The sequence below is a fragment of the Marmota flaviventris genome, chromosome 10 (genome assembly GCF_047511675.1).
Source record: "Marmota flaviventris isolate mMarFla1 chromosome 10, mMarFla1.hap1, whole genome shotgun sequence".
Lineage (NCBI taxonomy): Eukaryota > Metazoa > Chordata > Mammalia > Rodentia > Sciuridae > Marmota > Marmota flaviventris.
Window position 1 is genome coordinate 101,338,191 of NC_092507.1, and position 26,491 is coordinate 101,364,681.

The window sequence follows — 26,491 nt, forward strand, 5'->3', positions numbered from 1 at the left end:
CTCTTTTAAAAATGGGCAAAGGACCTGAATAGACATTTTCCAAAAAGTATATTCAAATGCCAGTAAACATCTAAAAAAAAGTTCAATATCACTAATCGTTAGAGAAAGGTACATCAGAACTACCATGAGGTTTTACCTCACACACATTAGGATGACTACTATGAAAATGCAGAAAATAGTAAGTTGTGTGAAGCTGTGAGAAATTGGAACTTTTATTCCCAGTTGGTGGGAATGTACGATAGTACAGCCACTGCGGAAATCAGTATGGCAGTTACTCAAAAAATTAAAAATAGAGAAAGATGGAGCAAATTGGTAGATTGACAGATCCTCTATCAATTGTCTCCTCACAGACACACCAATTTGGACAGCTGCTCACACACCAAACTGTTCACAAGAGTTAAGGAATCTAGGGGAAAGACCATAGAGGTTTTAGCATTATAATAAGAAAAGGTGTATTAAAGAAAGCAAGAAGGAAAGGGTTGCCCATGTCACTCCTTCCCCAACTCCAGCAGCATGGAGAAGGATGCCTCTGACTTAGAAGAGAGAGAAGGAATTAAGTCCAGGCCTCACACCTGAAACCCAATGCCAGGTCTGCCATTGTGAAACTTTGGATCTGTAGAGCCCCAATGGTAGTATCTGCAGACTGAGCTGCTAGAACTGTGTTCACCAGGGGGCCAAGGGGCTGCCTCCTTCAACCCTCCTCCAACTGTGGGCAGCAGAGGGTGAGCAAGATTCCACTCACTGGGGAGTAGGGTAGAAAAGCTGCAAAGGGCTTTGCCTGTGCAGTCCTGTTGTGATGAGACCTAGCAGCAGACTGTCGAGAGCCGCCATGAAAAGGAGCTGAGCATGACCCTTAGCCTTGAGCGATGGATGTGTGGAGAAGGCTTTCCTGTTCGAAAAGCAGATGGATCCCCACCTCTGCTCTGCAGGGGAATGAGGCCAATGGGACTGGGCTACACCCCCCTGAAACCCAATCCCTTGCCTCATTAGGGTGGAACTTTCTCAAGTGCCTTCCCCTCAATAATTAGGGCTTCTGGCGTTCTCTCTCTCTCTCCCCCCCTCCCTCTCTTGCTTCCCTTGTGGGAGCTGATGAGGAGGAGCCATCGCTGAACCCCAAGAAAAAGATATTTTCTCTGTGTGAGATTATTATGTGCCACCCCAATTCATCTGGAGTGACCCTGTCTGATTTCGTCACGTGTTGTGATGGCAGACAAAACCCAAAGGCCCCTATACTCAGGACAGAGCCCACAGATAAAGCCTCTGATCTTTCCCAGTAGGTAGAGATCTATGGTTGGTGGGACAGACTCATGTTTTGGCCTTGATCACTGACAGTCTTGGAATGGGCCTGGAGAAATTCTTCCTTGAGACTAGTAACTCTCTGATGCTGTGAGATTCTGGTGTGATCCAGCTTAGTGTCAACTTCAGAGGTCAAGGGACTACCTTCATCAACACTGTCTCAGTCTCAGGCCACAGTATGAAATAAGACTCCAGTTGCTGGAGTAAGATAAATAGTAAGCACAGGACTTTTCCTGGAACCCAGTGCTGGTGAAATCTAACACTGTGCAAGTCCTAAAAGCCACCACCCACAGGCAAGTGCCCATGGATGGGCCTCTGAACCAGCCTGTGTCAGGCAGAGTTGGACTTCTATCCTGATCAGCATCGCAAGTAGCTGGCTGTGGTGATCCTGAGCCATGAGTCCACCGCAGCATAGGCAGCCCATGGTATTGTAGGCCTTGGTCCTTCCCCTGTGTCGTGCAGTGGGCTTAGGTTATGACACAGCATTCTGTCATTGGTGGCCACAGGTGTTACATACAAGCATAAGGCTAGGCCCTCCATGATGATTCTGCCAGAACTAGGCAGAATTTTGCAGTGCTGGACCATAGGCCAGTAGTTGAGAATGAGTCATGTTGGCAGAGCCTGGCCCCACGGAAGGGTTGAGGGGATGAATTTCCCTTTGTTAGATACTCCCCTGCTTCATGCTGAATACACCACCTGTGTATTTGGGACAAATCTGAGCTCCAAACACCCTCTAGTGGTAAACAGCAACAAAACTCCAGCCGTAGACTCAGAGCAAACATAGACTCAAGCCACCATCCAGTGCTGAAACAGTGAAAGTGACTATGGGCGCAGAGAAAATAAGCAGTCTGCTTAGGGTTTCTGGAAAGACAGGCTCAAAGCCAGATTACAAAAAACTGAAATAAATACCTAAGCCTTTAATGTCCAGATGATTGATGCCATACACCAAGATGTATCAAAAACTTTCAGGGAAACATGACCTCACCTAACAGTTAAAGTAAGACACCAGAAACCAACTGTATTAGTAATCAGAATAGGTGAACTAGCTGGGCACGGTGGCACACGCCTGTAATCCCAACAACTCCGGAGGTTATGGCAGGAGGATCACGAGTTCAAAATCAGCCTCAGCAAAAGCGAGGCACTATGCAACTCAGTGAGACCCTGTCTCTAAATAAAATACAAAACAGGGCTGGCGTCATGGCTCAGAATATGGTTTCCATTTTTTATGTCACCACGTAGTCCCAAATAGCTGCTATACTTCCAACCATTATATCTGCATTCCAAACAGCAGGAAGGAGAAAGAGGATTGGGGATTGTTCCCTCTCTTTTAAGGAAATTTCCTGGAAATGACATATGACACTTCTGCTATCATTGTAGAACTTAATCATATCAGAAATGACATCTCTTGCCTGGGAAGATGGAGATTCTATGACAAAAGAAAATGGGGAGAATGGATATTGAGAGTCAACTAGCAGTGTCCTACCTTGGGGCAGGGGCCTTCTAATATGAGAATTTTTTACTTAAGAAGGATGCATAAAAGTTGTATAAAAGTTTGTATAAATGTAAACAAACAGAAATAATCCCAAATGTTGATATTTTGAAAATGACAGACCAAAGCATAATGTTGATGACTTGTAATACACCCTTTATAAAATAGTAAGGGAATAGGAAGTGGAAGCACTAAATAGAAAAATTTAGTCTCTGCCCTCTGGTGATTTACAGTTTAGTGGCAGAAACAGAAAAGTCAGTGAGCCATCCAATGCAGTAGACAAATTGTGCTCATATTTGCAAATGAGCTGGTTTGTTTATTTACAATGCTTGCAGAATGGCCTTCTTTGATTACAAGATTCCAAAGAGATGTTGCTTATAAACCTTTTATACTAAATATTGATACGAGCAAATGAAAGTCACTCCTTGGATTGGCTCTTGTCTCCATCTCTCTGGTGACCCCCCTCTCAGGTTCAGTGTTATCCACTTTATTACTCTACATTTCCTTACTCATGTGGCATGTATGATAAGTGAAATCTCTATTGATGACAGACAAATGGAAACTGGCAGGCATTATCACATTATAATTCAAGGCTTAGAATCAGAGAGCAACAGGGGCCTATCCTGGTGCGTTTCAGAGCAACTCTGCCTGTTAATGCTAATCCACACTCCTTACAATCAGATCTGTCTTTTGGCAACCAAGTCTACATCGTGGGGTAGTCTCCAAATCCCTTACTGAAGCAAGTCCTACCTGTGAGAATTAACGGCCACCCTACATTTTCTACATTCCTGCAGTTCCCTTCTCATTTGAAATATAATTTTAGAAGAAAGCTGAGAGGGTTTCAATCACAGTTCAAAAAGAATATCTGCTGATAGAATTGGAAACACTGCACCATATCAGAGAAAATTAAGATCTAATAATTCTACTTTTCTTTCAAACTTCTAACATGACATGTATATTATCCTACTGTTCTATTCTTATTCTATTGAAAACCAGTGAGAACACACAGTAGTTAGCACCTACTAACTTCAAAGTCAAATATATACGTATCCATCTAATTTTTTCTTTTGGATTTAAATCCCACATATGAGTCACCTCTATTTCCATTGAAAATACCATAAGAACATGAAGATCCCATCCATGTTAGTTTTCAAAAGTATTTAAGACACCATATGCCTGTAATCCCAAGTACTTGGGAGATTGAGGTTGGAGGATCAGGAGCTCCAGTCTCCCAACTTAATGAGACTCAAAAACAAAACAAAACCAAACCCCAAAGTATTTCATTCCAATTTAGTCTAAGCAAAGAGTGAACCAGACCATGAAATCAAATAACCCACTTTCTGACCTCAGACTTCTTTGCTGGTCCTCAGAAACTTCCCTGAACCTGAACTTCTGTCCTGATTCCAAACACTTCAACCTGAAATCTGTTTTAAGAACAGGGCATTCCACTTTTCTGTTCTTCCTCCCAACCAGAACAGAAAGGAATTTTTAAAAGTTCCTTGAGGGCATTTAGCACTTACTCAAAGCACACTCTTTTCTCATTTCAATCCTCATTAGAAGACAGGGATTCAACATATAGTTGTAAGCCTTGCTTTATGTCAGGCTCTATGCAAGCATAAATATAAAAATGTAGTCACTGCTCTCTGGTGACTTACTACTGGCAGAAACAGAGATCTAAAAAAGCAACCGGAGGGGAGGGGACAGGAAGAGGGGAATGGAAGGACAGCAGAATAAAACAGACATATTTTTGCTGTAGGTATATGCGTGACTGCATGACCAATGTAATTCTGCAACCTGTACACTCAGAAAAATGAGAAATTATATCCCATCTGATTCAAATGTATGATATGTCAAGATGCCTGTTAATGCTAATTCATACTCCTTACAATCAGATCTGTCTTTTCGCAACTAAGCCGACATTGTGGGGTAGTCTCCAAATCCCTTACTGAAGCAAGTCCTACCTGTGAGAATTAATGGCCACCCTACATTTTCTACATTCCTGCAGTTCCCTTCTCATTTGAAATATAATGAGATTTATAATGTCATGTGTAACTAATTAAAAAAAATTTAAAAAGATTTAAAAAAAGCAACTGGAATTCAATGTTTTAAGTGCTGACACAAGAAAACAATTATAGGGGAGCAAAGATTTAAAATAAGTGCATTTAAGTTAGCCTGGGAGAGGAGAAGGAATGTCAGAATAAGCAAAGCTCAGTAGCTTAATATGTGTGTATTCCTTAATTTTCATGCCCCACTGTGGTTATAGGGATCCCTATTCTTCCTAGTCAATTAGACACCAAGATTGATGATGTCTTCAACTTGACACAAGATGCTAGGGTAGTAGCCTCACATAATAAGAGGTGGACATGACAACTTTTGCATTGGTTCCTCAAGTTTTTGCTTGGAAAAAGAGCATAATTTCTATTCATGTTTAATTGGTCAAAGCAAGTCACAAGGCTACACTGAAGTTCAAGAGGATCTGAAGCTTTCCCATAGGAAAAGCAATCAGGAATCATTGGTGACTATCACTAACCACTTTCACAGTGGTTTGATTCTCAAACGTAATTTCTAGGCTTGGGTTAGAAGATGAGTAGGCATTAAGCAAGACCAGGGGTGGAGCATGGAGGGCAGGATTTAAGGGATAGTAAGTACAAAAGTGTGAAAATACAAAAGAGAACATGATGCTTCAGGATAATTTAGTTTTACAAACTTATGTAACATTGATCTGTCCTAAATGTTCTAGAAATATTGACTTAGTGCTCACAACTTATAGGGGAGGATTCACTTATCAGAAAAGATACTGTACACAGGAGGCCACTGATGAGTTGTGGCAGAGCCAGCAGTCCTGGCTCCTCAATCCATACTATGTAACTCTCTGAACCCAGCACTCCAGGGCCAGGGGAGAGGACACATGCCAAAAGATATAGCTGTAAAGGAAGCAGAGGTCAGATTATGAAGGTAAATTGGGGGAAACAGTTATTTTACTGAGGCCTCAGAAGCTATGAATGGTATTTAAGCAGGGGAATGAGAAAATCTTCACATTAGAAAAAGCACTGGTTAACTTTCAATCCTTCCCCTCCCCCTCACTATCTATCTGAACTCCCTAAGTCCCTCTTCGTCAGTTCATTTGAGACACCTGTCCTGCAGCTGAAGGGTAAGGAATGTATATTTCTATATACAGGCCAGGTGTTCTCATAAATCCCTCTAAAGATGACTTTAAAGCAGATTCGTGTCTATACTATATGTATCAGCATCCCCACTCTGCTCATTGAGGCAGTGAAATAACTTCTGCAATTAATTTTTTTTAATCACATAAGTTATTTCCTTTTGGCTTGAAATGCTTTAACCCAGTTGCTTAACCTTTGACAATGAATATAATCAAGTTTCCCTAATACTTTGGGGGAACTGCTCCACCAAATTTAATGCACCCATCACGAGGTGTTTTTCTTAATGAGGCTTTTATAAATCAGTACACTAATTTCTCAATGTTTTCACCTGTGTGCCTGTGGGATAATAGGCTTTTCCCCACCTTGAAAACTGTTCCTTGCTCGAATGCATCCAGTGTGATTGCATTCTTTTCTTGGTCTGTGTTACAAATAGAGTTAAGGGGCTGACTGGGGATTGGGAAACAACCTCTCTTGTGGAAAGGATCTGTGCCTTTCAGTGGCCTTCCCAGCTTTCTGGGTCAATAAGCTTGTTATGGGTAAATGTTAAGTGGATAATCACTAACCTAACACCTAGAAAAAAATTAGAAGATGTACTTTGTCTATTATCTGCAATGCGCATGAAATACATTTTAACCACAGACCTGTGCTTTTTAAACTTTTCACTTGAGACTGCTCAACTCTTACCATGCTGCTCTCTCCTGTCACTGTCTTTTCCAGAATTCTTTACACAGAGGATTGCAGGACTGACTTCCTGTTTCCTTGTCTCTTACCCTGTGGTGAAGATTGTAAGATGGTTCCCATAACTTGCCTCCTGGTACTCATGTCTGTGCAATCCCCTCCCCTTGATTGTGGACAGGACCTGTGACTTGCCTCTGATAGAAAAGGATAAAGCAATGTAATGTCATTGATGTAATGTCAAAGAATCCTGTGTCCTTCTTTCCAGACTTCTTTACTGGCTTTGATGAAACAAGTGGACATGGTGAGCAGCCCCTTTTGCAAGGAAGGGAAGCTGGTCTCTAGCTGGCAGCCAGCAAGAAACTAAGGTTCTCTGTCCAGCAGTCAACAAAGAACTGAATTCTATCAGCAATCACATAAACTTGGAAGGAGGTCCTCCTCCAATTGATCCTTGAGCTAATGTCATATTCCTGACTGACATTTTGAGTGTAGCTTTGGGATGAAAACAGCTGAGCACCCAATAAAGCTGAGCCAGACTCCTGACCCATAAAAACTGAGATGAAAAATGTCAGCTGCTAAATTTGTGGTAATATCATTATACAACAATAAATAAAATATCCCCTTTTCATTTTTGGTTGTCATCTATTTAGTCCCCAAGGCATGCTCAATTCTTTTAAGTCCAAAAGGTTTCCCTACAGCACACCACTCCCTCATATGCTGCAAATTTATATGTTATTAGACTGAAGAGAAACTTCTTGTCTTTACACCTCTTATAGCAAAATGTTCCCCATACCTAAAAAGTTGGCCTGGACAAACTATTGCTGGCAGGGGTGGCAGTTGAACATGTCTGTGTTACCCATCTTGAGGCCACCTCCTTACATCATTGGGTCTTATAGTCATCAAGCCCTTTCCCCTTCACTACAGAGAGATCCTTGGCTTCTGGTCCACAGGGGATAGCAATCTGGCCCACAGGTAACTCCTAAGGCTGTAAGAGTTTCTTTGTAAGGACTTCTGACTTTGCTACGTAATGGAATAGTTGATGACAATTCAATTTCCATAGGAATCAGTTACCCTAAGTTTTGTTTCCTTAAAACTAGTTTTGAGGAGCTGAGGATGTGGCTCAAGTGGTAGCGCGTTCGCCTGGCATGTGTGCAGCCCTGGTTCGATCCTCAGAACCACATACAAAGATGTTGTGTCCACCGAAAACTAAAAAATAAAAATGTAAAAAAAAAAAAGGAAAAAACTAGTTTTGATTATGTAAGTAGGTCATGAATACATTCTCCTAGTTTAAAAAAAAAAAAAAAGGAAAACTTGGCTGCATCTTAGAATTCCCCTTTAGGTTCTACCCCGAAGACTGGGCCTTCCATCCCTTTGTCTGAAGTAAGCCTTGTTATCAGTTTCATTGTTTCCCTCCAGTGCCCAATCACTTACATTGTGTATATATGGAAATACCTCACGTTCTCACTTTCAAAAATGATAAAAGATGTCATGCTGTATATATTAATTTGCAAACTAATTTTGAAATTCAACAATGTGTCTTGAAAATCCTTCCATGTGAGTTCACACACTTCAGTATCATTCTTTAACTGCCACATGGTATTTCACAGGATTAATGAGTATTTACATGATGTCCATGTAATGGACCCATTTAAAATAACTTCTTTCTCCAACTGTGCAGTACATTTCTAATACTTGCTCTCAAGCTTTGATGATTAATTTCTAGACCTTGAACTCAGTTGGGGAGTAAGGGAATATTAATGTTGCAGTGACTAAATTTATATCTTGGTGGTTGTTCACAGATCCTTATTCTCCTTTGGCCTTTACACCCAAGAGAAATTCAGCTGGACACGGGTAACCCAAGAGCTATTTATTGGAAAGAGCAGAGAAGAGTGTAGGCCCCTAGGTATAGGATGGAACAAAACAAGCTGTTTCTCTTGCTCAGCATATACACTTGTTGCCCCACTTGGCCATCTTGTTATTGATGGGCATCTTGAAGAAACGGTCAGACTGCAAGTAGGCAGCTATTTTCTCCAAGGCCTGAAGGGAAAGCACACCAAACTTTATAAAGACCCTTACCTAGCCCAACAGACTCAAACCAAAACAACAATATCCACATGCTGCCTGCCTCCAATTTTTCTCCATTTCTTGTAGACTATGACTTTGGGGTGTGGAAACCCTGCCCAAGACTTGAAAGCACAGAGGTAATACAGCCATCAACCTCTTCAGGTAAAAGATGGTATTGGACAAGCATCTACTATAGTGGGACCCTGAGGGCCTAAGGAGCCTGTGAATGTTTCTGTAAGAAAGTTATAGACAGCATTACCTCAAAGCGGCACATGAAAGCCTTCAGATTTGGGAACTCATCCAGGCACTTAGGCTCGAACATACGGTTCTGGTCTAAGACATCATAGGTGAGAAAATCCACAAAGGTAAGCTAGAAGGAGAAAATAAGATGGTTAGGTGTGGGGAGTTCACGAACACCTGCAGAAACAGAAAGCTATCCTCTCCTTTCCTCTACTTCCTACCTTTTCCCCTGCAAACCATGAGTATTTCCCCAGGAACAAGGAGAATAGTTTCAGTTGTCCAGGTAGCTGTTCCAAGTACTGAGGCTTCATTTTTTCCTGGAAGAGAGGGAAAGACAGTGAGAATAGCCACCACCAGCATCTATATAGATAAATTAGAGCACAGGCTAAGAATGGACACTTTGTAGCCCCTTCTCCAGGGATTTCCTTCTCACTGTCTTCACTTCAAGATGGCAGAATGGAAAGAAAAGGTTTGGAAAAGTGGAGGAACCCATATCAGAATTACATGACAAAAACATGCAAACCCCCCGCCCCCCCCCCAAAAAAAAAGTTCTATTTCCTATTCTTACAGATTGGGTTGGTGGGAACAACAGTAGAAAGGAAATTTGCTCAGCTGATGCCTGCTGAGAAAACTCACATGATCAGAGTTGTAGCAGAGGCGAGTCAGTTGCATGCGGAAATCCATTATTTGGTTCTCCATGATGTCTACTCGAATCTTTTCTTCTTCGGTATCACCACCTGTAGGCCAAATAATAACCACCCTTGAAATCATATACCCCACTGTAAGCAAATAGATTTCTTTCACCAGCCCTACCCAACTCACACATGTTGTGCTTGCGAGCGATGTAGCGCAAGATGGCATTACTCTGGGTGATCTTGTTGTTCCCATCCATGAGATAGGGAAGCTGGAAGGAAAAGGAGAAGCCAAATGGACAATCTCTTTCTTCCGGGGAAGAGGAGACTGACAAGGTGGTAAACAAGAGAGAGAAGATGCTGTGTGAAGAGAAATTAAAAAATTAGGTAGAAGGTAGTAATGGGTTCCACCTGATTCTAGCAAGGGTTCTTAAGTCTAGGTATATTGGGTGCATATGTGTATGCCATGAAACCTTTTTCAGAATAAGGTTTTAAAATGCAAATTGCATGTATTTAGGTAATTATAAAACATTTTACAGCAAAATTGTGCTAAAGTAATATGTGCTTATTAATGTAATAGCAAAGGGATGTAATAACCACTGTAATTTTAGTGATGAATATAACATTTGAGATATCTGAAATACATTTATTAGAGCATGAAAATACCTGATTTTTACTAGTGATAAAGTCACAGATGTAGCTAATAACTCACATTGCTTATTACCCTTTTTCACAATGGAGGAATACTTTCGTTAGTAGAAATGAAATGTAATTTTTTTTTTCTCTAGTTCAAGGATCCTTTTATCTCTTCTATCCGTGTTAAGAACCCCTATTCTAGACCCTCCCAGATCAGAATAGGAAACAGTAAAATGGATATACTTGAAGGACTTCCCTTCTGCCCACTCCTCTCCCTAGGACACCTACATTAGGAAAGTCCAGGTCTAGCTTGAACTTCACATCCAGCCATTGGCTTCGATCATAGTCAGGAGCTGTGAGAAAGAGAAATGGGACTCAACATCTTTAACAGCCCACCTGATGAGAGAGTGGAAAGATCTAGAAATGACTTAGTTCTAATACTTCTAATACCCAGCTCCCCAAACTTCACCTTTTAGTCTCTGTGAACCATTCGATTAAGTATTAAGAAGGGGTTGGGGCCATGGAGGTAAGGAGAATCCCCAGGTCGATGTAAAGTACGCACTTCTCACACAGCAATGCAAGGAGTTCCCTGGTGATAGGGGCAGATGTCCCACCAGAGTGGAGTGATGCCACTCTGGGCACAGGAAGACAAGGACAGTGGAGGCAGCTTGGTTTAGGGGAATGGTGTATGAGTTCCAAAGTGATATTACCTTCCCCGCAAATGTACCGTTTCTCCTCATAGGATGTATCCGTGAACTCCAGAAGCAGGCGGATCGCATGCGCCAGCTGCAGGAGACAGCCCCCATCAGCGCTTGCGCGGGTCCGACCCGCGCCCAACCCCCGCCCGCCAACGTTCCCCGGCACAGGGTTGCCAAAGACCCTGTAACCGGCTGGAGGCGGTTGTTAAGCGACCCCCACAGACTGGCGGCCGTTGGGCTCTCCCCGCCGGGCCTAGTGATCCCAGAGGCCGGGCGGGGGTAGTCAGCGTCTGAGGCTGGGCAGCTCAGGTGATGGTATTCGCTGCGAAAGGGCTCCCACCTACAGCTTCTTCTCACAGAGCCGCTGCCCCAGAGCCCTGGCCACTTCCCCGTCTCTGACGCAGCTGCTGGGCAACTGCGAAGGCACTCACCCCGCGAATATCCCAATAACCCAGAACCATAGACGACGTGGACGACATAGCGAAGCAACGTGCGGGGTTTCAAAGACTGGGGGTAAACCGCAAGGGCGAGGTTTTATATTCGACGTATCTGGGCGGGGCCAACGTGAGCCGCCCGACTCCGCCCCCGCCCTCGTTCCCGCCCTCCGCATGGCCACAATATCACGCGCATGCGCGACTTCTGCGGGCAGTAGGCCCTCGCGCGGTCTCGCAGGAGACCCGCAGGTGTGCAAAACCTTCGCTTAATGCAGTTGTGCTTCCCCACGGGCGGGAGCCTCACTTCAGTAGTTAATATTGCCAGGGCGGGAAGTGCAACCAGGCAGTAGTTACCCAGGGAGAGTCAGATTCATGGGTGCGGTAGAGGACTAGAACAGTTCGTGATAATTGGACCGGATTCTGACCACCCAGCTGAGTCGCCATCTTTGGCTCCACTGTTAAGCATCGGGGAAGGACTGGGGAATGAGAGCTTGATGTTAAACCCATTAATTACTTAAATCCATAAAACCGCCAAGTAGGAAGTGATTCAGGGCACAAGACATCACCTAAGATAGTTTGGAGGGAGAGATCTCTTCAGGCCAGGACAGAGGGTGGTTCTAGGAAGGCTTCACGGAGGAGATGGGCATTTGAGCAAGGTTACTGAGGAAGGATAGGCCGTGGGCATTGCCACAAAGGGCACTCCAGGCAGCAGTAGGGCAGAATAAATACGGGAAGGTGGGAAATACATGTGTGTTAGAAGAAACAGCAAGTACTGTCGAGGTAGGCTGGTTTATGAGTGTTGAGGAGGCACAGAGAGAGGGAGGATGGGAAAAGCATGTGGGGGTCAGGTTGTAAAGGGCCTTGACTATGAGAAAGGGAAATTTGAAGTTTTTTTCCTCTGGTCTATGGGGAGTATCTAGATCATACTGTCCAATAGAAATGTAGTGGAAGCCTCACATAGGATTTAAAATATTTGTTTCTGGTAAAAACAGGTGAGTGGATAAATACATTTTATTTAGCCCCAATGTATTAAAGTACTGTAATTTCAGCATATAATTAGTATAATATTATCGAAATGTTTTTATTCTTTGTATTGTCTTCAATACACAGTGTGTATCTTACACTTAAAACTAGTCTCAATTTGAGCCAGCTACCGTTCACCTGCTCAGTAGCCACATGTGGCTCATGACTGCTCTATTGAACAGTGCAGATTTGGAAGCTGTGCTGAGGTGAGTGATATTGCCAATGTCCGTTAGAGAAGTTAATGTAGCTTCTTTGTGTAGTGTGGATTGGAGAAGGAAAGATACTATAATTTTTGCCTTCACTCATTCATGTACCCAGCAATGTTTTTAACATGCCTATCATGGGCAGCACCGTTTTAGATGCTAGAGAAAACTAAAGAGGAATACAGCTGGGGAGATAGCTCCGTGGGAGAGTTTTTCGAGCATTCAGTGGGTGCTGGGTTTGATTCCCAATGGATAGGGCAGGCAGTGGGGGATATTTTAAAGCTGGTTGTGGTGGAACATCCCTGTAATTCTGGAGACTTGGGAGGCTGAGCAGGAGGATCCAAAGTTTGAGGCCAGCCTGGGCAACTTAGCGAGACCCTGTCTCAAAATAAAATTAAAATAAGAGCTGGGGATGTGGTTCAGTGGTAAATGCAACCCAAGGGTGAACTCCCAGTACTGAAAAGAGAGAGAAGGCAGAGGAGAATAAGAAGGAATAGTGGTGGGGAAAGGTAGGAGAACCCCAGCAGGAAGGGGATTTGTGTTTTTGAAGAACGAATTTTGGTAGGTCTCACTGAGATGTTAACCTTTAAGCACAGACCTGAACAGGTGTGAGATCAAGCTGCTGTGCTGTGGGGGCTGTGGGTGCAGCAGGCTGGGGAGATCTCCAGGCAGAAGGAAGTGGTAAGTACAGGGAATCATTGTACACATAGCATTTCAACAGTGAGACCAAAGAGATTGCCATGGAAGTGAGAGCAGTGGAGAAGAGACGAGATCTGCAGGTTTCGGGGTGCTGTGGCACAACATTTAGAAGCTGGAGAATGATAGAAAGAAGTCTGAAAAGGAGTCTGGCCAGGGAGGCAGGAGGAACACCAAGTGAAGACCCTTGAAGGAGGAAATGAACAACTATGTCTAATGGGATTGCTCGGTCAAGGAAAATGAAGACTGAGAAGTAACAGTTGGATTTAGCAATGTGGGTGTCATGGGGATCTTGATACAGCAAGAGATCTGTGGGAGGTTCCTGCAGTCTTGAGAAGAACTACCCTCTGTGTTTATGCAGTGCTCATGAGAATGTAAAAGGGGTAGAGATTTGTAATAGTGTCAGTGTTGAGCAGGAGAGAGGATTTGTGGGAACTCTATGGAGGAGTGGAAGAGGGGGAGTCTACAGCTGCTCTCAGGGTTCCTGTCCGGCCTGCACAGCATGGCCACCTAGAGGTCCAAGCCACTATTCCTCTAGTCTGGGTATGGGAGATCACATTATCTCAACCCTTTAGTTCAGCTAAAGCAAACTTAGGACTTTTTAAAAAGACATTTTGCTAAAAAGGGGGAAAAGTGCAAACATAGGGACGCATGAATTTATAATGCCTGTGTTTCTTTTTTTAATGTTTTTTTATAGTTATAGATGGACAGCATGCCTTTATTTATTTTTAAATGTGGTTCTGAGGATCAAACCCAGTGCCTCACACATGCTAGGCAAGTGCTCTGCCACTGAGCTACAGCCCTAGCCCAAAGCCTGTATTTCTTTTCCCAAAAGAACAAGGGGGCTAGTCCCAAATTAACTTGAGGTATAAGACTAGCTTTTTTTTTTTTTTTTTGAATAGCTATGATATGCCAGGCAATAGCACAGGTGTTTCATATATGTTAGGTAATTTATTCCAATCTAAGCATCACAACAACTTTGTAAAGTAAGTGTTATTTTCATTTTATAGGAGGTAAACTGAGGCCTGGAGAGGTTAGGTGAGTCACTTAAGATCCCAAGGATGATCTGGGGTTCAGACTCATGTCTAATACTAACTTGTGGTAGTGCCACTGTATTTGGGCAGCCCATCATTTCACCTCAGTCTTTTCTCTGAAACTTGGGGAACAATGTGTTAAGATACTATTCCTTTTTCAGGGCCTGTAGGGTTTCCCTGTGGCCAGTGCTCCTTCAACTCTATGAGGCCTCAGGGGCAATGGGCCTTGACTCATTCTAAGAAATTAACTTTTTTGGCTATGTTTGTCCTTAACAAGTCAGACCCTAAGGATTTTGCCCTTTTTCTCTTGTGAGGGAATTTTTGCTTTCCTATTCTGTGTTACCACCTACAAGGAATGATTTTCTGAAGCTGGAAAGTTGAGGGAATGACCTAGGCAGTCTAAAAATAGGGCAACTTGGGCCCCAGACAATGTTAAGGTCATAGACAAATTCAGCTGAGAGACTAAGGAACACTTTAAAAACCCTCAAGGTAGACTTGAATTCATAATTGTAGATTAAACCAATTAAAGTAAAACTCTGATTATGTGGAGATAAGTGTTCATACCATGACAGTTTGGAGATTAAAGTAGGTTACTTACATTAAAAGATATTGGAAGCTACAGCCAATCCACACTCTTCACCTAATCTTAGAACAGGAACCCAGAAGTGGGATGACTTGGTGGAGTTCACACTGCTGACTGTGGGACTTTCACCTATCAGTTCCTTATGCTCTGTCACTAAAGAGAAACTGGGGAGGGAACTTAAGGTTGGCTCATTTAACAGCAGGGGCAAAGTTGCATCGAAAGAGGAAGTTAACAACTTCCTGGAACACCTGCCTTGTTTTATTTAGTGATTCTCTGGACCATCAACCAGTGATGGTTAAAACCTGCAGCTGTCACCCTGGTGCTCTTTACTACTTCTGTGCCCTCAGCCGTGCTGGATGCCTTGGTCTGTATTAGGAGACATATACACAGAAGGGTGGGGATGGTGACCATAGCTTCATTTTGGTGTTTGCTTAGAAAGAAGAACTTGGACCATAGCTCTCAAATTCTGATTCCCAGTTCCAGGTTGTAGTGTGAATTCTTTCTCCCATTCAGATCATCTGACCTTGTGACGAATGTAAGGTTGCTGCTGTTTCATACCTCAGATCTTCCTACCTCACAGTCTTTGGCTCCCATAAGGCCCAGAAGAAGCAGCAAGGGAGACATATAACAGACTTGAAGATGCTTTTATTGGGAAGATGAGGGAGTAAACCAACTCCTGACAGGCCTAGTCATAAGTGAGCCAGACTTAGGAAAGAGGTAAAATAAATAGGTAGTAATTGGGGATGATCCCAGCACAGCAAGAAAGGGTACCATTTGCCACAACATCTGGGCCTGTTAATCCTCTTTTCTGTGTGAGCTCTCCAGCTGTGTGGTTTGCTGCAAACTGAGGAGCTGGAAGAGGAATTCTCAGGGTTCTAAAATATCAAATACTCCATCTTGCATAGGAGAGACATCCTTGGTCTTGAAGTGTTTGAGATGGTGCCTAAGGACTCATCTGAGGGAAGAAAAGAATTCAGATGAGGCTCTGCCAGGTGAGAGAGCCCCAGAGGTCCTGCCACCAATAAGCTTGGAGCCTCGAGGCATGCCTGAATGCATGAAGCCACACCCTTGGAGGACTATCTCATGCTCAGTACCTTCCACACTCAGTTCCACCCAGGACTGGGCCTGCTGGCTTGTCTACCCAGTACTCGGACTCTCTTGCTGGGAGGACCAGGCCCTCTCAGCAGGAGCCAGGACCCCAGAGTGTCCTTACCCCCAGCATCCTTCTGACAGCCTCCAGCCGTGTCTGGACTCGTGGGGCCTCTTGTGGACACAGCATCTGTAGCTCCCCAGGTCTCATGTGAAGTAGCTGGCTCCCCATCAAGGACCCTAGGGTCTTCACCGTGCTGTGAACAAAAACAGGAGAAGCCACCAAGGGTCAGGTGGAAGGATGCTGGGCCTGAGTATTTGGGTAGAGAAGGGCTGTTTAGGATTGGAGGTTGGGGTTCCAGGATGATTTGTAGCATGGGGTATCTGAAAGTGTTGGTGTAAGCCAATTGGTTTGGCATCAGCTGATGTCAGAACATCCAGGTTTGAAGTATCTCGTAAGAAGGCATGGCTGAGCTGTCAGCTTTTTCTTCCCCCAAGTTCACTATCTTGATGCTTGCTGCCTTCACCATGGCAGGAGCACCCCATTGACACCCTAACCTAGGTTTAGGCAAGTACCCTTCCTCTGATCTCTTTCACTCAGCAGAACCTGTATCTGAGATGGAGTTGACAAGCACAGTGGAGGCCAGTTGCAAATTTGGGTCTCTGGGTTTCCATAGTCATCATCAGAGCCCATTTTAAGGTCCCCTCTCCATGCCCTTCAGACTGTGCACTTACACAGTGGAAAAGTTTTCTGCCTGCAGCCAAGCCTTGACTTCCTCAGGCCTTGAACTGAGTCGAAGCATTGGAGCCTGGATTGGTGGGGCGGGGGGTGGAGAAATAAGGGGTCAGAGATCATGTCACAAACACACATACCTCCCAACCCTAGGTTTCTTCTCTGGGCTTCCATCGGATCACTTATAACAGCCTATGATTTTATGGTCTGATAGGAACCCTGTTTTATTACTTGCTTTGACCCAATAACAAACTTAACATGCAGTAAGAACTGATTAAGTAAAACCAGAACTAATTCTTCTGCTTGTCACTGAATCCTCCCCACCCTGACCTCCAACTCAGGACTTAAGCCTTTTGGATAGCTTAGGCCAGGTAGTGTACCCGTGTGGGTGACTGGCCCTGGCTCCCAGGGCCTCCCATCTGCAGGGGCTCCAGAATGTTGCTGGGAATGTAGCCACTCTGTCCTGCCTCATTCTTCACCAGCCACCACCGCTTGCTGTGGTCCAGAACCTGCCAACAGTCACCATCTCAATTACCCAAACCTCTGTCCAAGCAGGAGGAAAACACACAAGGGTTTTTTTTTTTTTCTCCCTCCCAGCCCTCTCCCACTTTCCTTCTCCGTCTCTAGGCCCCCCTACCCTGGCAGCTCCATATCCAGACTGCCCAGTCCAGGCTACCTGTAGCTCCCACCAACCACCACCTCCTTTTCTAGCGTCAAGCCCAGACCTTACCTCCAGCACCTCACCCTGAACCACAGTTAGTTCCTGTGGGTTCCTTGCTTCAAACTCATACAGAACTTGCATTTTCAGGACTGATTTGACAGGTCTAGGGCTGGAGGGTGGGATGCTGGTATCCCCAGGTTGAGGGCCATTGTTGTAGGTCTCCTCCTGAGCAAAGCGTGAGGTACTCCCTAACCTAGCACTTTTGCCAAAAGAAAGAGGGAGGATGGCTGGAGATGGGCCTCAGAAATTGAGCACCTGTCCAACCACCAAGAACCCCAGATATCTCCTGGCTACATCTGGTGGTGACTTTTATGGTTCCATAGAGTTTGATAGGAGGTCTATCTTAGGTGGGGCTTGGGGTAGAGGTTTCTGAGGACAAGAGAGGTCTGAAATATCATTGATCTCTAAAGACATTTACAGCAGTGGAATTTTCTACATCTGAGCTCTGCTGTGAGCACTTTATACCTGAGCTCTGGGAAACCAGAGATGTGTATGGTTGGTATCATGAGAAGAAGGGATTGGAACCTAGGAAGGTCAAAAGCTGCTTTTGCATCCAAACTAGGGGAGGATGTGTTTGTGTATGTCCTTGTCGACTAAGAAGAGAGCTCAGAGGGTCTTTGAGATATAGAGATCCAGAGATCAAAAGGCTTAGTCCCTTCATTCCCTCCCCATGCCAATTCAGTCCCTAATAGCCTCGGACCATACCGGAGGGCAATAGAGTCCTGATACCTTAAGGGTGCCTGTAGGGAACAAAACAGAAAGTGAGTAAGAGCAGGAAGCAACCACCATGGTGATAGGGAGTGGCTGTCAGACACGCCCCCCCCCCCCCCTTTACTCTCACAGCTTTCTCCCATCCCCTTCCTGGCCACCCTCACAGTGATGGACACAGGTCCTCACATAAACCCATACATGGCCTAGTGGTCATGTGACCATGGGGATGGTAGAAACTAGCCAGAGTCCAAGGCTTTGGATAGGACTCTGTGCTCAGCATCTCTTACCAAGGAGGAGGGCTCTGGAGGTTGCCAGCCATCATAAAATGTAGGTTGGTAATGTGGAGGCTCTTTGCCTGTCCAGTCAGCCCTGGGGGGAGAAAAAATCAGAGTCCTTGTCCACTCTGTGCAAGGCTGTGGGATGTAGAAAGGGAGGAGATGACAAGGCCTAACCTCGGGGATCTTAATGGGGGGCATAGTCCATTGTGCACAGATGAAAGGTCTCAGAACACCCACAGAGGAGCATATGGTTAAGGATGAGCAAACCTCACAGCGCAGGATCTGTGGACCAGCCCTACCACCACCCACGAAGTGCAGATGTATCACTGCCCTAGGGAAACAGTGGCTTTGCTGGGGCGTTCGAATTAAAGTGGTAGAAATCAGAGTGTTAGGTCCTAAAGGCCCCCTTATGGTTTCCTGCTGTGTTTTTCTAACCTGTTTTCAGTGTCCTCACAGTAGGTCTCTCTAGCTAAATAGTGTGTGGAACTCTAATTTTTAGACCATCATGGCAGGGCTGTTCTAGCTGACACCAGGATGGGGCAATTTCTTGCCTCTTAGCCTCCCTCTTGCCCACCACACAGGGCCCATCTGTGTGCCATCTGTGGCTTCCAGGCTTGCTGTGCATGGACAACCACTACCTGGCTGCAGGGGAAATGCCCTCGACTCTTAGGGACGTTACTCTCCCTGCCTCCTCCAGGTGAATATTTCCCCTGAACTTGGTGTACCTGTGGGTTAGTGCTCCTTTCACTCTCTACTGCACATGCTCTTTACATGTCTGGGTTGTTTTGTTTTTTTACTATATTGAACTCCTTGGGAGCTGTCGCCCCAGGACTGTGGCTGGTGCATAAGCTGCAGCTAAGAAATGTTTATTCAGTGGACCACAGAGACTATTCCCTTTTCTAATCTTCTTTGTTGGTCATTTCTTCTTGGCCTTAGAAAGATGCTCAGGTCTTCCCTTGACCCACTTACAACTCCTTGTAAGCTGTGGACCTATAACCCTCTCCTTGCAAATTTCCTGAGAATGTACCTAAATACCCTACCTACACGTTCTCACCTCGGTCCTGTCATTACTCCAGCATCAGATTTTCTGTCATTGCTTTATTGGAACCAGACTATTTAAAATCCTGATAATCTCCTGGCTGTCAAATCAATGGCCTCAGATGTTCTCCATCCTTCTGGATTACCACAGCATTCAATGACCCATAGCTTTGGGTCATTTTGTCTAAAATCAAGTCATCGAAATATAATTTGTCAGAAATTCAACTCTATTTAGAGTTTTTACATCTCTATAGTTATTCTATTTTCTGTGTTTCTGTTGCAATGATTAATTTCTGGTTATTTTAGGAAATTAGAAAACATCTAGGGGAATAACTGACTTGATATATTATTTAACAAGTGTATATCAGTTTATGAACACTGGAGTTATTTTGCATCTTTAAGGATACTTTCTAAAAAATCACATCCAGTCCAGCATGGTGGTGCACACCTGTAATCCCAATTTGGGAGGCTGAAGCAAGAGGATTGCAAGTTTGAGTCCAGCCTCAGCAACTTAGTAAGACCCTGTCTCTAAATAAAAAATAGTAAATAGGGCTGGAGATGTAGCTTTGCAGTAAATCTCCTGAGTCCAATCCCCAGTACCCCCTAAAAAAAGAAAAATCTTCTGATCCATTTTTCTAGGGTCTCAAATTCTTCTTTTTTTAAGGATTGTATTTTATTTATTTTTTAAAATATCTTTATATTTATTTTCATTTATTTATTTTTATGTGGTACTGAGGATCGAACCCAGGGCCTCACGTGTGAGGGGCAAGAGCTCTACCACTGAGCTACAACCCCAGCTCTCAAATTCTTGAAATAAACTTGGGCTTTGAAACACAAAATATATATTTAACATGGTTGCTCAATGTTAAAGTGGCTGAATAAAATTACTTGAGGTCTTTTGGTTTGAGTCCATTGCAGGACCTCTCTTTTATCCTTGCTGGTGCTAGATGCCAGGGCTCTCTCCCTAGACAGTGTGAACCCAGCATAGCCATGGGAATCAGCAGACTCTGAGACTAGCTCATATGATATTCTGGACAAATGAATATTGTTATGAGAATCCAAGTATCTGTTGACAAATGAATGAATAAAAAAATGTGGCATGTTCACGTAAGGGAATATTATTCAGCCACTAAAAAGAAGGAAATTCTGACCCATGCTATAATGTGGATGAACCTTGAGGACATGCTAAGTGAAATGAGCCAGTCATAAAAGAATAAATAATGTGTTCCACTTACATGAGATACTCATAATAGGAAAATGTAGAGAGACAGAATAAAATAGAGGTACCTAGAGGCTGGGGAGGTGGGGGAATACAGAATTATTGTTTTGTGGGTATAGACTTTTTGTTTAAGATGATGAAAAAGTTTTAGGAATAGATAGTGTTGCTTGTGCAACATTATTAATGTGCTTAATGCCACTGAATTATGCACATAGAGCAGTTACAATAGTAAATTTTGTTATGTGTATTCTACCACAATCAAAAACATGCATTGCATTAATTGATTCATGTCTTTAACAAACTAGATGAAAACTCCTTTGAATGGGGCTGAATTAAAAATTCTGTCTTTAGGCAAAAGGCATGCTAGGAAAACTGGCTTATTTCCCCATTGACTTCTATCTTTCTGATCCCCTCTTCTTTCTTGGTTTTTATTTTCTTTGTCCTTGTAGTTCTTTTAACTCCCTGGGATTTCTTTTTCCTTTTGCAACCTGCATTTAAGTTTCCCACTGTCCTGCCGTCTTCCCTTGTGGAAGAGAAAGTACTGTGCTTATTAAAGTGAGTTCTGGGGCTCCCACGGGTATGCTCGCCTTTCCCCGAGGCCCCCCTTGTCAGGTTCTACCACCGCCAGGCCAGACATCTCACCTGGGGCGGCTGCCCTGCCTCTGTGGACTGTTCCCCTGACACCTCAGCTCAGCCAGGGGAGCCAGTTTCCTCCCCTACCCCCCAAGGCTCTCTTCAGTTTGTCCTCCTGCCAAATGCTTATGTCAGCTTGGGATCTTGTGGCATCTCTTTCTTTCCTAACTGGGGCCCTACCAAATGGTTGCCAAGTCTTACTGATGTTACATTTGTAGCATCACTTATGACAGTAATTCTGAAATTCTGGGCTGGATTAAGATAAAGTTTTCACTTTGGCCTTGACAAAAATGAGGTTGGCATCTTTCCTTTTTGGGAAGAATTGTTGTTTTCTAAGACAATGCTTTTCCTTTCATAGTGAGTAAAGGTGATAATATATATATTTTTAATTGGTCACACTGACCTTAATAAAGAATTGGGAACTTCATGTAGAGTCCCCAAATTGTTTTGAAATATTTCTGGTTTGTGACAACATAGTGCCTGGCTACCTCTTGGGTCCTTCCCCAATACCCCTCAACCCCAATTCAGTTCAGGCCTTGTCTTCACTCACCGGCTGGTGGTCCAGGCCACACCCAACCCCTTCCAGAGGTTATTTTCAGATGGGCTCAGACAGGACTGCAGCAGGTCAATGGCTTTGGGAGTGAGGAGGGGCGAGACCACTTGAGGTGGTAGGTCAGCATCAGGGCACTGGGCCAGGATCTGGGGGAGTGATGGAAGGTGTCAGGAAGCCTAGGACAGAAAGGCCCAGATTCTCCAGCCCTGATCAGCTGCCCATCTGCTGCAGAACTCTAGGGTCCTCATGTCTGACCCCTGCTCATAGAGTCTTCTGGGGGTGCTGGTCCCACGAGGGATGTGGTCTTGGGGTTAAGGAGGTGGGTGTGCTGGGCAGAGCAAAGGGAATCCCCATGGCCTCCCTCTACCCTCTCTCAGCCTCCTTTCCTCCCTCTGCTCCTGCTTCGCTTCAGCCTGTCCCTCTTCCACCCTGTCCTCCCACTACTCACAGAGTCCAGAGTTTTGAAGAGGATGTGCACAAACTCAGGGGCACTCGTCTCCTCCAGCCTGAGGGCCAGATTTCCCTGGGGACACAGGGCAATGTCTGTCACCACACTTCATCCTGCAATATCTTCCGTTCCCCATAATTGTTTATGCCTCAGCTAAGAGCCTAGGACTCTCCAAAAGCCCCAAGAAGGGGAGCAACTGAAGAAAGGAAAAACTTAGAATGTCCAGAGACCAGTGACTGTAGGGTTGTTGGGGGAGGAAGGCTGGGGAAGTGGTGGGGAGCCACAGACCAGGAGGTTAAAGCTGTACTTGATCTTCTGGAAGCAGTCAATGTAGTGTGCCCGGGTTATTCCTGTGGGAGCAGGGACAAAGGCAGCATTCACAGATCATCTCAGGACAACTCCACTCCTCTCCCCTGGCCCTCAGCACTCACCTTCAGTCTCCTTGTTCTTTTTTTTCCTAAGTCTTCTCTTCTTCTTAAGGCTGGTCTTTGCCTGAACCTCCTTCAGTTTTCCCACGAACAGCTCAATGTCCCCTAGGACATGGTTCAGCACCTCCTGGGCCCCAAACAATCCATGACGTGAGTGGGCAGTTAGGACTGTCCTGCCCTGACCACCCTGGGGCCCTGGGCTCCTGGGTGAGGGGGAGAACAGGTGTACTCTCTTCCCCTGGGCCCGGGAAGCCTCAGCAAGCCCAAGACCATCCTCAATTACCTCATCTCTCTCTAGATCCTCTGGGGATGGAGACCGTCTTGGAGGAGGCCGAGCGAAGGCGCTTGGTTCTCTGGCACTGGGGTGGCGTGACAGGGGCCTTGGGGATGGTGGGATGCCTGCGATGTAATGGGACTATGGGCCTAGAACTCCTTTGACATTCTCTTCCACCTGCCCCTGTCCGCAAAACTTACTGTGCTCTGGGGTCATCTGATAGGGCTGCTCTGGAAGGGGCCCCCGCTCCAGAGAGGGTGCCTGCTCCAAAGGAAGTGACCTTTCCAGAGATGGTCCCCTCCATCTGTTCTGGCCTGAGTGAAGGCCTCCAAATTGAGGTCTACTGAAGACATGGTGAAGGGCACTTCTTTGACAAGGTTCTCGGGACAGAAGCCTTGCCCACACTTCTGCTGGCTATGCAGAGACTGCTTACCTTTGCTCCAGCTCCTCTTCCAGGGCCTTCTGCAGGCTGGTCCTCAGCCGTTCTGCCTGGAGGAAACAACAGTCAGGCAAGGTGTGTGTGTGTGCGCATGCACGCACGTGGTGGGGTGGGGATGCACACATGCACCTGCACACACAATGGTTGTGGTTTTTGAACCTCACCCCTGGCCACTCACCCCTACTTCATGGCACTGGAAGAGCAGAGTGCTAGTGCTTGGCAGACCAGACTCCTGCACAGTGATGGACAAGATGGAGTTGTAGGAGCAGGTGTTCAGTGCCACATCCATGGCCTTGATGTTGTCTAGGCGGTAAGAGTCCAGCTCCTCCTGGGCCAGGTGAAGAAGTCAACTATGAGGCCTAAGAACTAAGTATGGCTCCTAGAAACTCCTGATAGGTTTGCCCCTACCCTCTGGTGGCCTGGATCTGGGGAGTCATCTGCTCTGACTTGTGCCTCTATCCCCAACCCTTATCTCCTATCTCTTCGTAGGCCTGGGTGTCTGCTGAGTATGGGAGGTAGCTGCTGTTGGAGGCACCTAGCACTTGCTCTTCCACAGCATGGGCTAGACAGTGGGAGGGCTGACCTTGGTCTCGATGTCCAGCAGCTGGAGCCAGCCATCTCTGACCTGCAGGATCAGGTCTTGGCTCCATACTCGGCCCTGTGTGTCCATGTCCTGCAGCTTCTGCAGTGCATCCTTGGGTTCCCGGACTCTCTGTGCCCCCAGCTTACATGTCATCAGATGCTATAAAGGGAGAGGAAAGGGGCCAAACCAGGAGAAGTTTTGAAAGGGGGTGGTGGTGGGAGAGGAAGGCAGCAGAGGGGGAAGGGCAGATCCCAATAGCACCCTCTGGGGACAATGTAAACTGTGTAGAAGCAGTAGGGCTAGGGATGGGCCTCCAGGGCTGCGGCTAAGGGGCTGCATGAGGGATTTTAAGACTCCAAAGGAATGACAATTGTGGGGCGGATGTGTCCTGCTGGATGTCTGAACATATATATACTGTCTGAACTTCTGAGTGGGCTAGAGGATCCCTGGGCTCTGTCCTTGGCTTCCTTTGCTGCATTTGGGATGCCACCCCTCCAGCCTGGTCTTCTCACTGATCAGCGTTGCTGTCGCTGTGCCTTCGCTCATACTGTTCCTCATACCCAGATGCCTTTCTACCCTCTGCCAATCTAGCACCTCGTCTCTCAGGAAGAGGGTCAAGCCCACCTTTCCTGATTCTTACCCAAAGAGATCCATAGTGATCTTAGTCTCCACAAAAGTCCTTACCTGCTGCTAGCCTGATGATTGGTGGGTCGTTGCCCTTGTCTACTTCCTCCAGGAGAACCGCCCACACCACCCCCCCCACTCCTCACCCTGCTTCTCCCAGCTGCGTGTTGCCTGTCCCAGTCTCCTCCCTTACCTGGTGTCTGTCTTTCCCCTTGGCCGTCCCTCTCTACCCTGGCAGCTCCCCATCCCTCCCTGGGTCCAGCTCCTCTCTCTGTTCACCCTGCCAACAGCTCAGGCAGCAGAGGGGGAAGGGCAGATCCCAATAGCACCCTCTAGGGACAATGTGAACCGTGTAGAAGCAGTAGGGCTGGGGATGGGCCTGGTGTCCCTGTCATCCTGAATATGTCTCCTCTTGCTCTTAACTCCTATGAAGCCAGTTCCCAGCCCCACCCCATAAAGAAGATGAATACTCCTGCCTCTCCCCTGCAAATGGGGCAGCCCTTTCTGCCTTGATGTTGTCTATCCCTCACCCCAGTGTGGCTCCCTGTTATCTGCATTAGATCCCTAACACATGAGACTGCTGGGGTGGGGGAGGTCTCTCCCTCACATGCTATGTCCCCCACCATGTCCTCAGCAGTGCCTGCTGGTCTGACCACACCCTTGTAGCCTGCACTTTGCTTTCACTGTGGTGCTGACAGCCCTTCCTGTAACTAGATCTTGAAGTAGCAGATACCCTCTGGGGGGTGTGCGTGGCAGAGACACCATTCCAGCAGATCAGTGGAGGGGGGTCACCCCACTCCCCAGGAGTTCAGACTCAGCTACTCCCCTCTTAGTGGCTCCTCAAATCCTAGAGGGCTGTAGACCTCATACTTTCCCTCCTCCAGTCATGCCCATTCTGAGCAAAGAGCAACTCCTTGGCAGTGGGTGTGGTTGGGGGTGCATCTGGAACAAATGGGGTTGGGCAGGGGAGGTTCTCAGTGTCTCTAGGCCTATCCCTTTCCTACTTCTTACTGTCTGGGGATCAGACCTCTATCTGAGCCTGCTCTGCCCACCTCCATTCCCCCTCCTCCCCAGAACTTAGCAGATGCTTCATTAGGCTGCAGGCTGGTTGGATCCAAGTCACAGGATTAGGCCAAATCAGGCTGTTAGCTTCCACAGCAGGAACATTTGAGGCATCTCTATTTTGGCAGGGCATTGGACACACAGAGACACTTGGCTTTAGTTGGAAACCACCTGGGGCTCTGGCGGTACTCACCTCCACCCTGTGCTGCAGGAGGGTGAGCTCTGAGGCCAGGCTCTGGGAATACTCTTTCCGGTGCACTGCAGGGTAAAAAGTCAGGGACAGGAGGTGGCAGGAGAGTGAGATGAGGCTTAGGCAATTGCAGGGTGTGAGAAGGGAAAGGTCAGAGGATAGGGGCTTCAGCAGGGCAGAGGGTTCAGAGAGAGCTTACAGTAAATGGCTCTGCTACTGGGCCGGGACATGGTGACGCTGCTGAGGCCAGCTACCTAGAACCCCAAGTGAAACAGAGACAGCCATGAGAGCTGGCAAGAGGAGTACCAGGCCCAGTGGGGACAGAGGGCTGCTACTGTCAGGGAGCAGACCAAAGCCCTGGCTCCAGGGGTCTTTCCAGAGCCATCTGCAGTCAGAGCCCTCCATCTTGGTTGGCCCTGGAGGGCCAGACTAGGAAAGGGAGAGCCTAGGTCAGGCTCCAGGCTCCCATTATTTGGATCTGGGACCAGATTCTAGACTGGGCCTGGATGTGAAAGATGCCAGATAAGTAAGCTGCACCCATTTCTGTAGGGACGGCAGAGGGCTCAGCAGCCTTCCTTGCCAGACCAAATCTTCTCGTCCA

The 26,491-nt window shown here is 46.0% G+C and overlaps 2 protein-coding genes across 2 annotated transcripts; both read right to left on the bottom strand.

Annotated features, from left to right (window-relative positions):
• Window positions 1-8,476: 8,476 nt before the first annotated feature.
• On the bottom strand, window positions 8,477-11,434 carry Gstm3 (glutathione S-transferase mu 3). Its single transcript, XM_027922055.2, has 8 exons — window positions 11,326-11,434; window positions 10,907-10,982; window positions 10,485-10,549; window positions 9,751-9,832; window positions 9,565-9,665; window positions 9,150-9,245; window positions 8,948-9,058; window positions 8,477-8,661 (listed from the first exon to the last, which is right to left on the bottom strand). Exons 1-8 carry the CDS (start codon window positions 11,371-11,373, stop codon window positions 8,563-8,565), a joined length of 678 nt encoding a protein of 225 aa, XP_027777856.2. The 5' UTR covers window positions 11,374-11,434; the 3' UTR covers window positions 8,477-8,562.
• Window positions 11,435-15,660: 4,226 nt separating this feature from the next.
• On the bottom strand, window positions 15,661-26,120 carry Eps8l3 (EPS8 signaling adaptor L3). The gene is made up of 18 exons (XM_071618773.1): window positions 26,090-26,120; window positions 25,894-25,958; window positions 24,015-24,173; window positions 23,610-23,759; window positions 23,426-23,481; window positions 23,193-23,332; window positions 23,002-23,117; window positions 22,722-22,845; window positions 22,579-22,640; window positions 22,291-22,365; window positions 21,840-21,988; window positions 18,409-18,490; window positions 18,116-18,150; window positions 17,420-17,534; window positions 17,070-17,198; window positions 16,692-16,765; window positions 16,081-16,213; window positions 15,661-15,822 (listed from the first exon to the last, which is right to left on the bottom strand). The coding sequence occupies exons 1-18, from the start codon at window positions 26,118-26,120 to the stop codon at window positions 15,811-15,813; spliced, it is 1,707 nt and encodes a 568-aa protein (XP_071474874.1). The 3' UTR covers window positions 15,661-15,810.
• Window positions 26,121-26,491: the final 371 nt, after the last annotated feature.

What these genes read in the sequence shown, in the direction of transcription:
- Gstm3 (XM_027922055.2), bottom strand. Translation starts at nt 11,373, where the DNA reads ATGTCGTCCACGTCGTCTATGGTTCTGGGTTATTGGGATATTCGCGGG. An exon ending in ACGGTACATTTGCGGGGAAG is followed by an intron (nt 10,550 to 10,906) that starts GTAATATCACTT and finishes TCTTTCTCACAG; the next exon opens with CTCCTGACTATGATCGAAGC. An exon ending in CGCTCGCAAGCACAACATGT is followed by an intron (nt 9,666 to 9,750) that starts GTGAGTTGGGTA and finishes TTTGGCCTACAG; the next exon opens with GTGGTGATACCGAAGAAGAA.
- Eps8l3 (XM_071618773.1), bottom strand. Translation starts at nt 26,120, where the DNA reads ATGTCCCGGCCCAGTAGCAGAGCCATTTACT. An exon ending in TCCAGTGCCATGAAGTAGGG is followed by an intron (nt 23,482 to 23,609) that starts GTGAGTGGCCAG and finishes TGTTTCCTCCAG; the next exon opens with GCAGAACGGCTGAGGACCAG. An exon ending in AGGATCTAGAGAGAGATGAG is followed by an intron (nt 22,846 to 23,001) that starts GTAATTGAGGAT and finishes TTTGGGGCCCAG; the next exon opens with GAGGTGCTGAACCATGTCCT.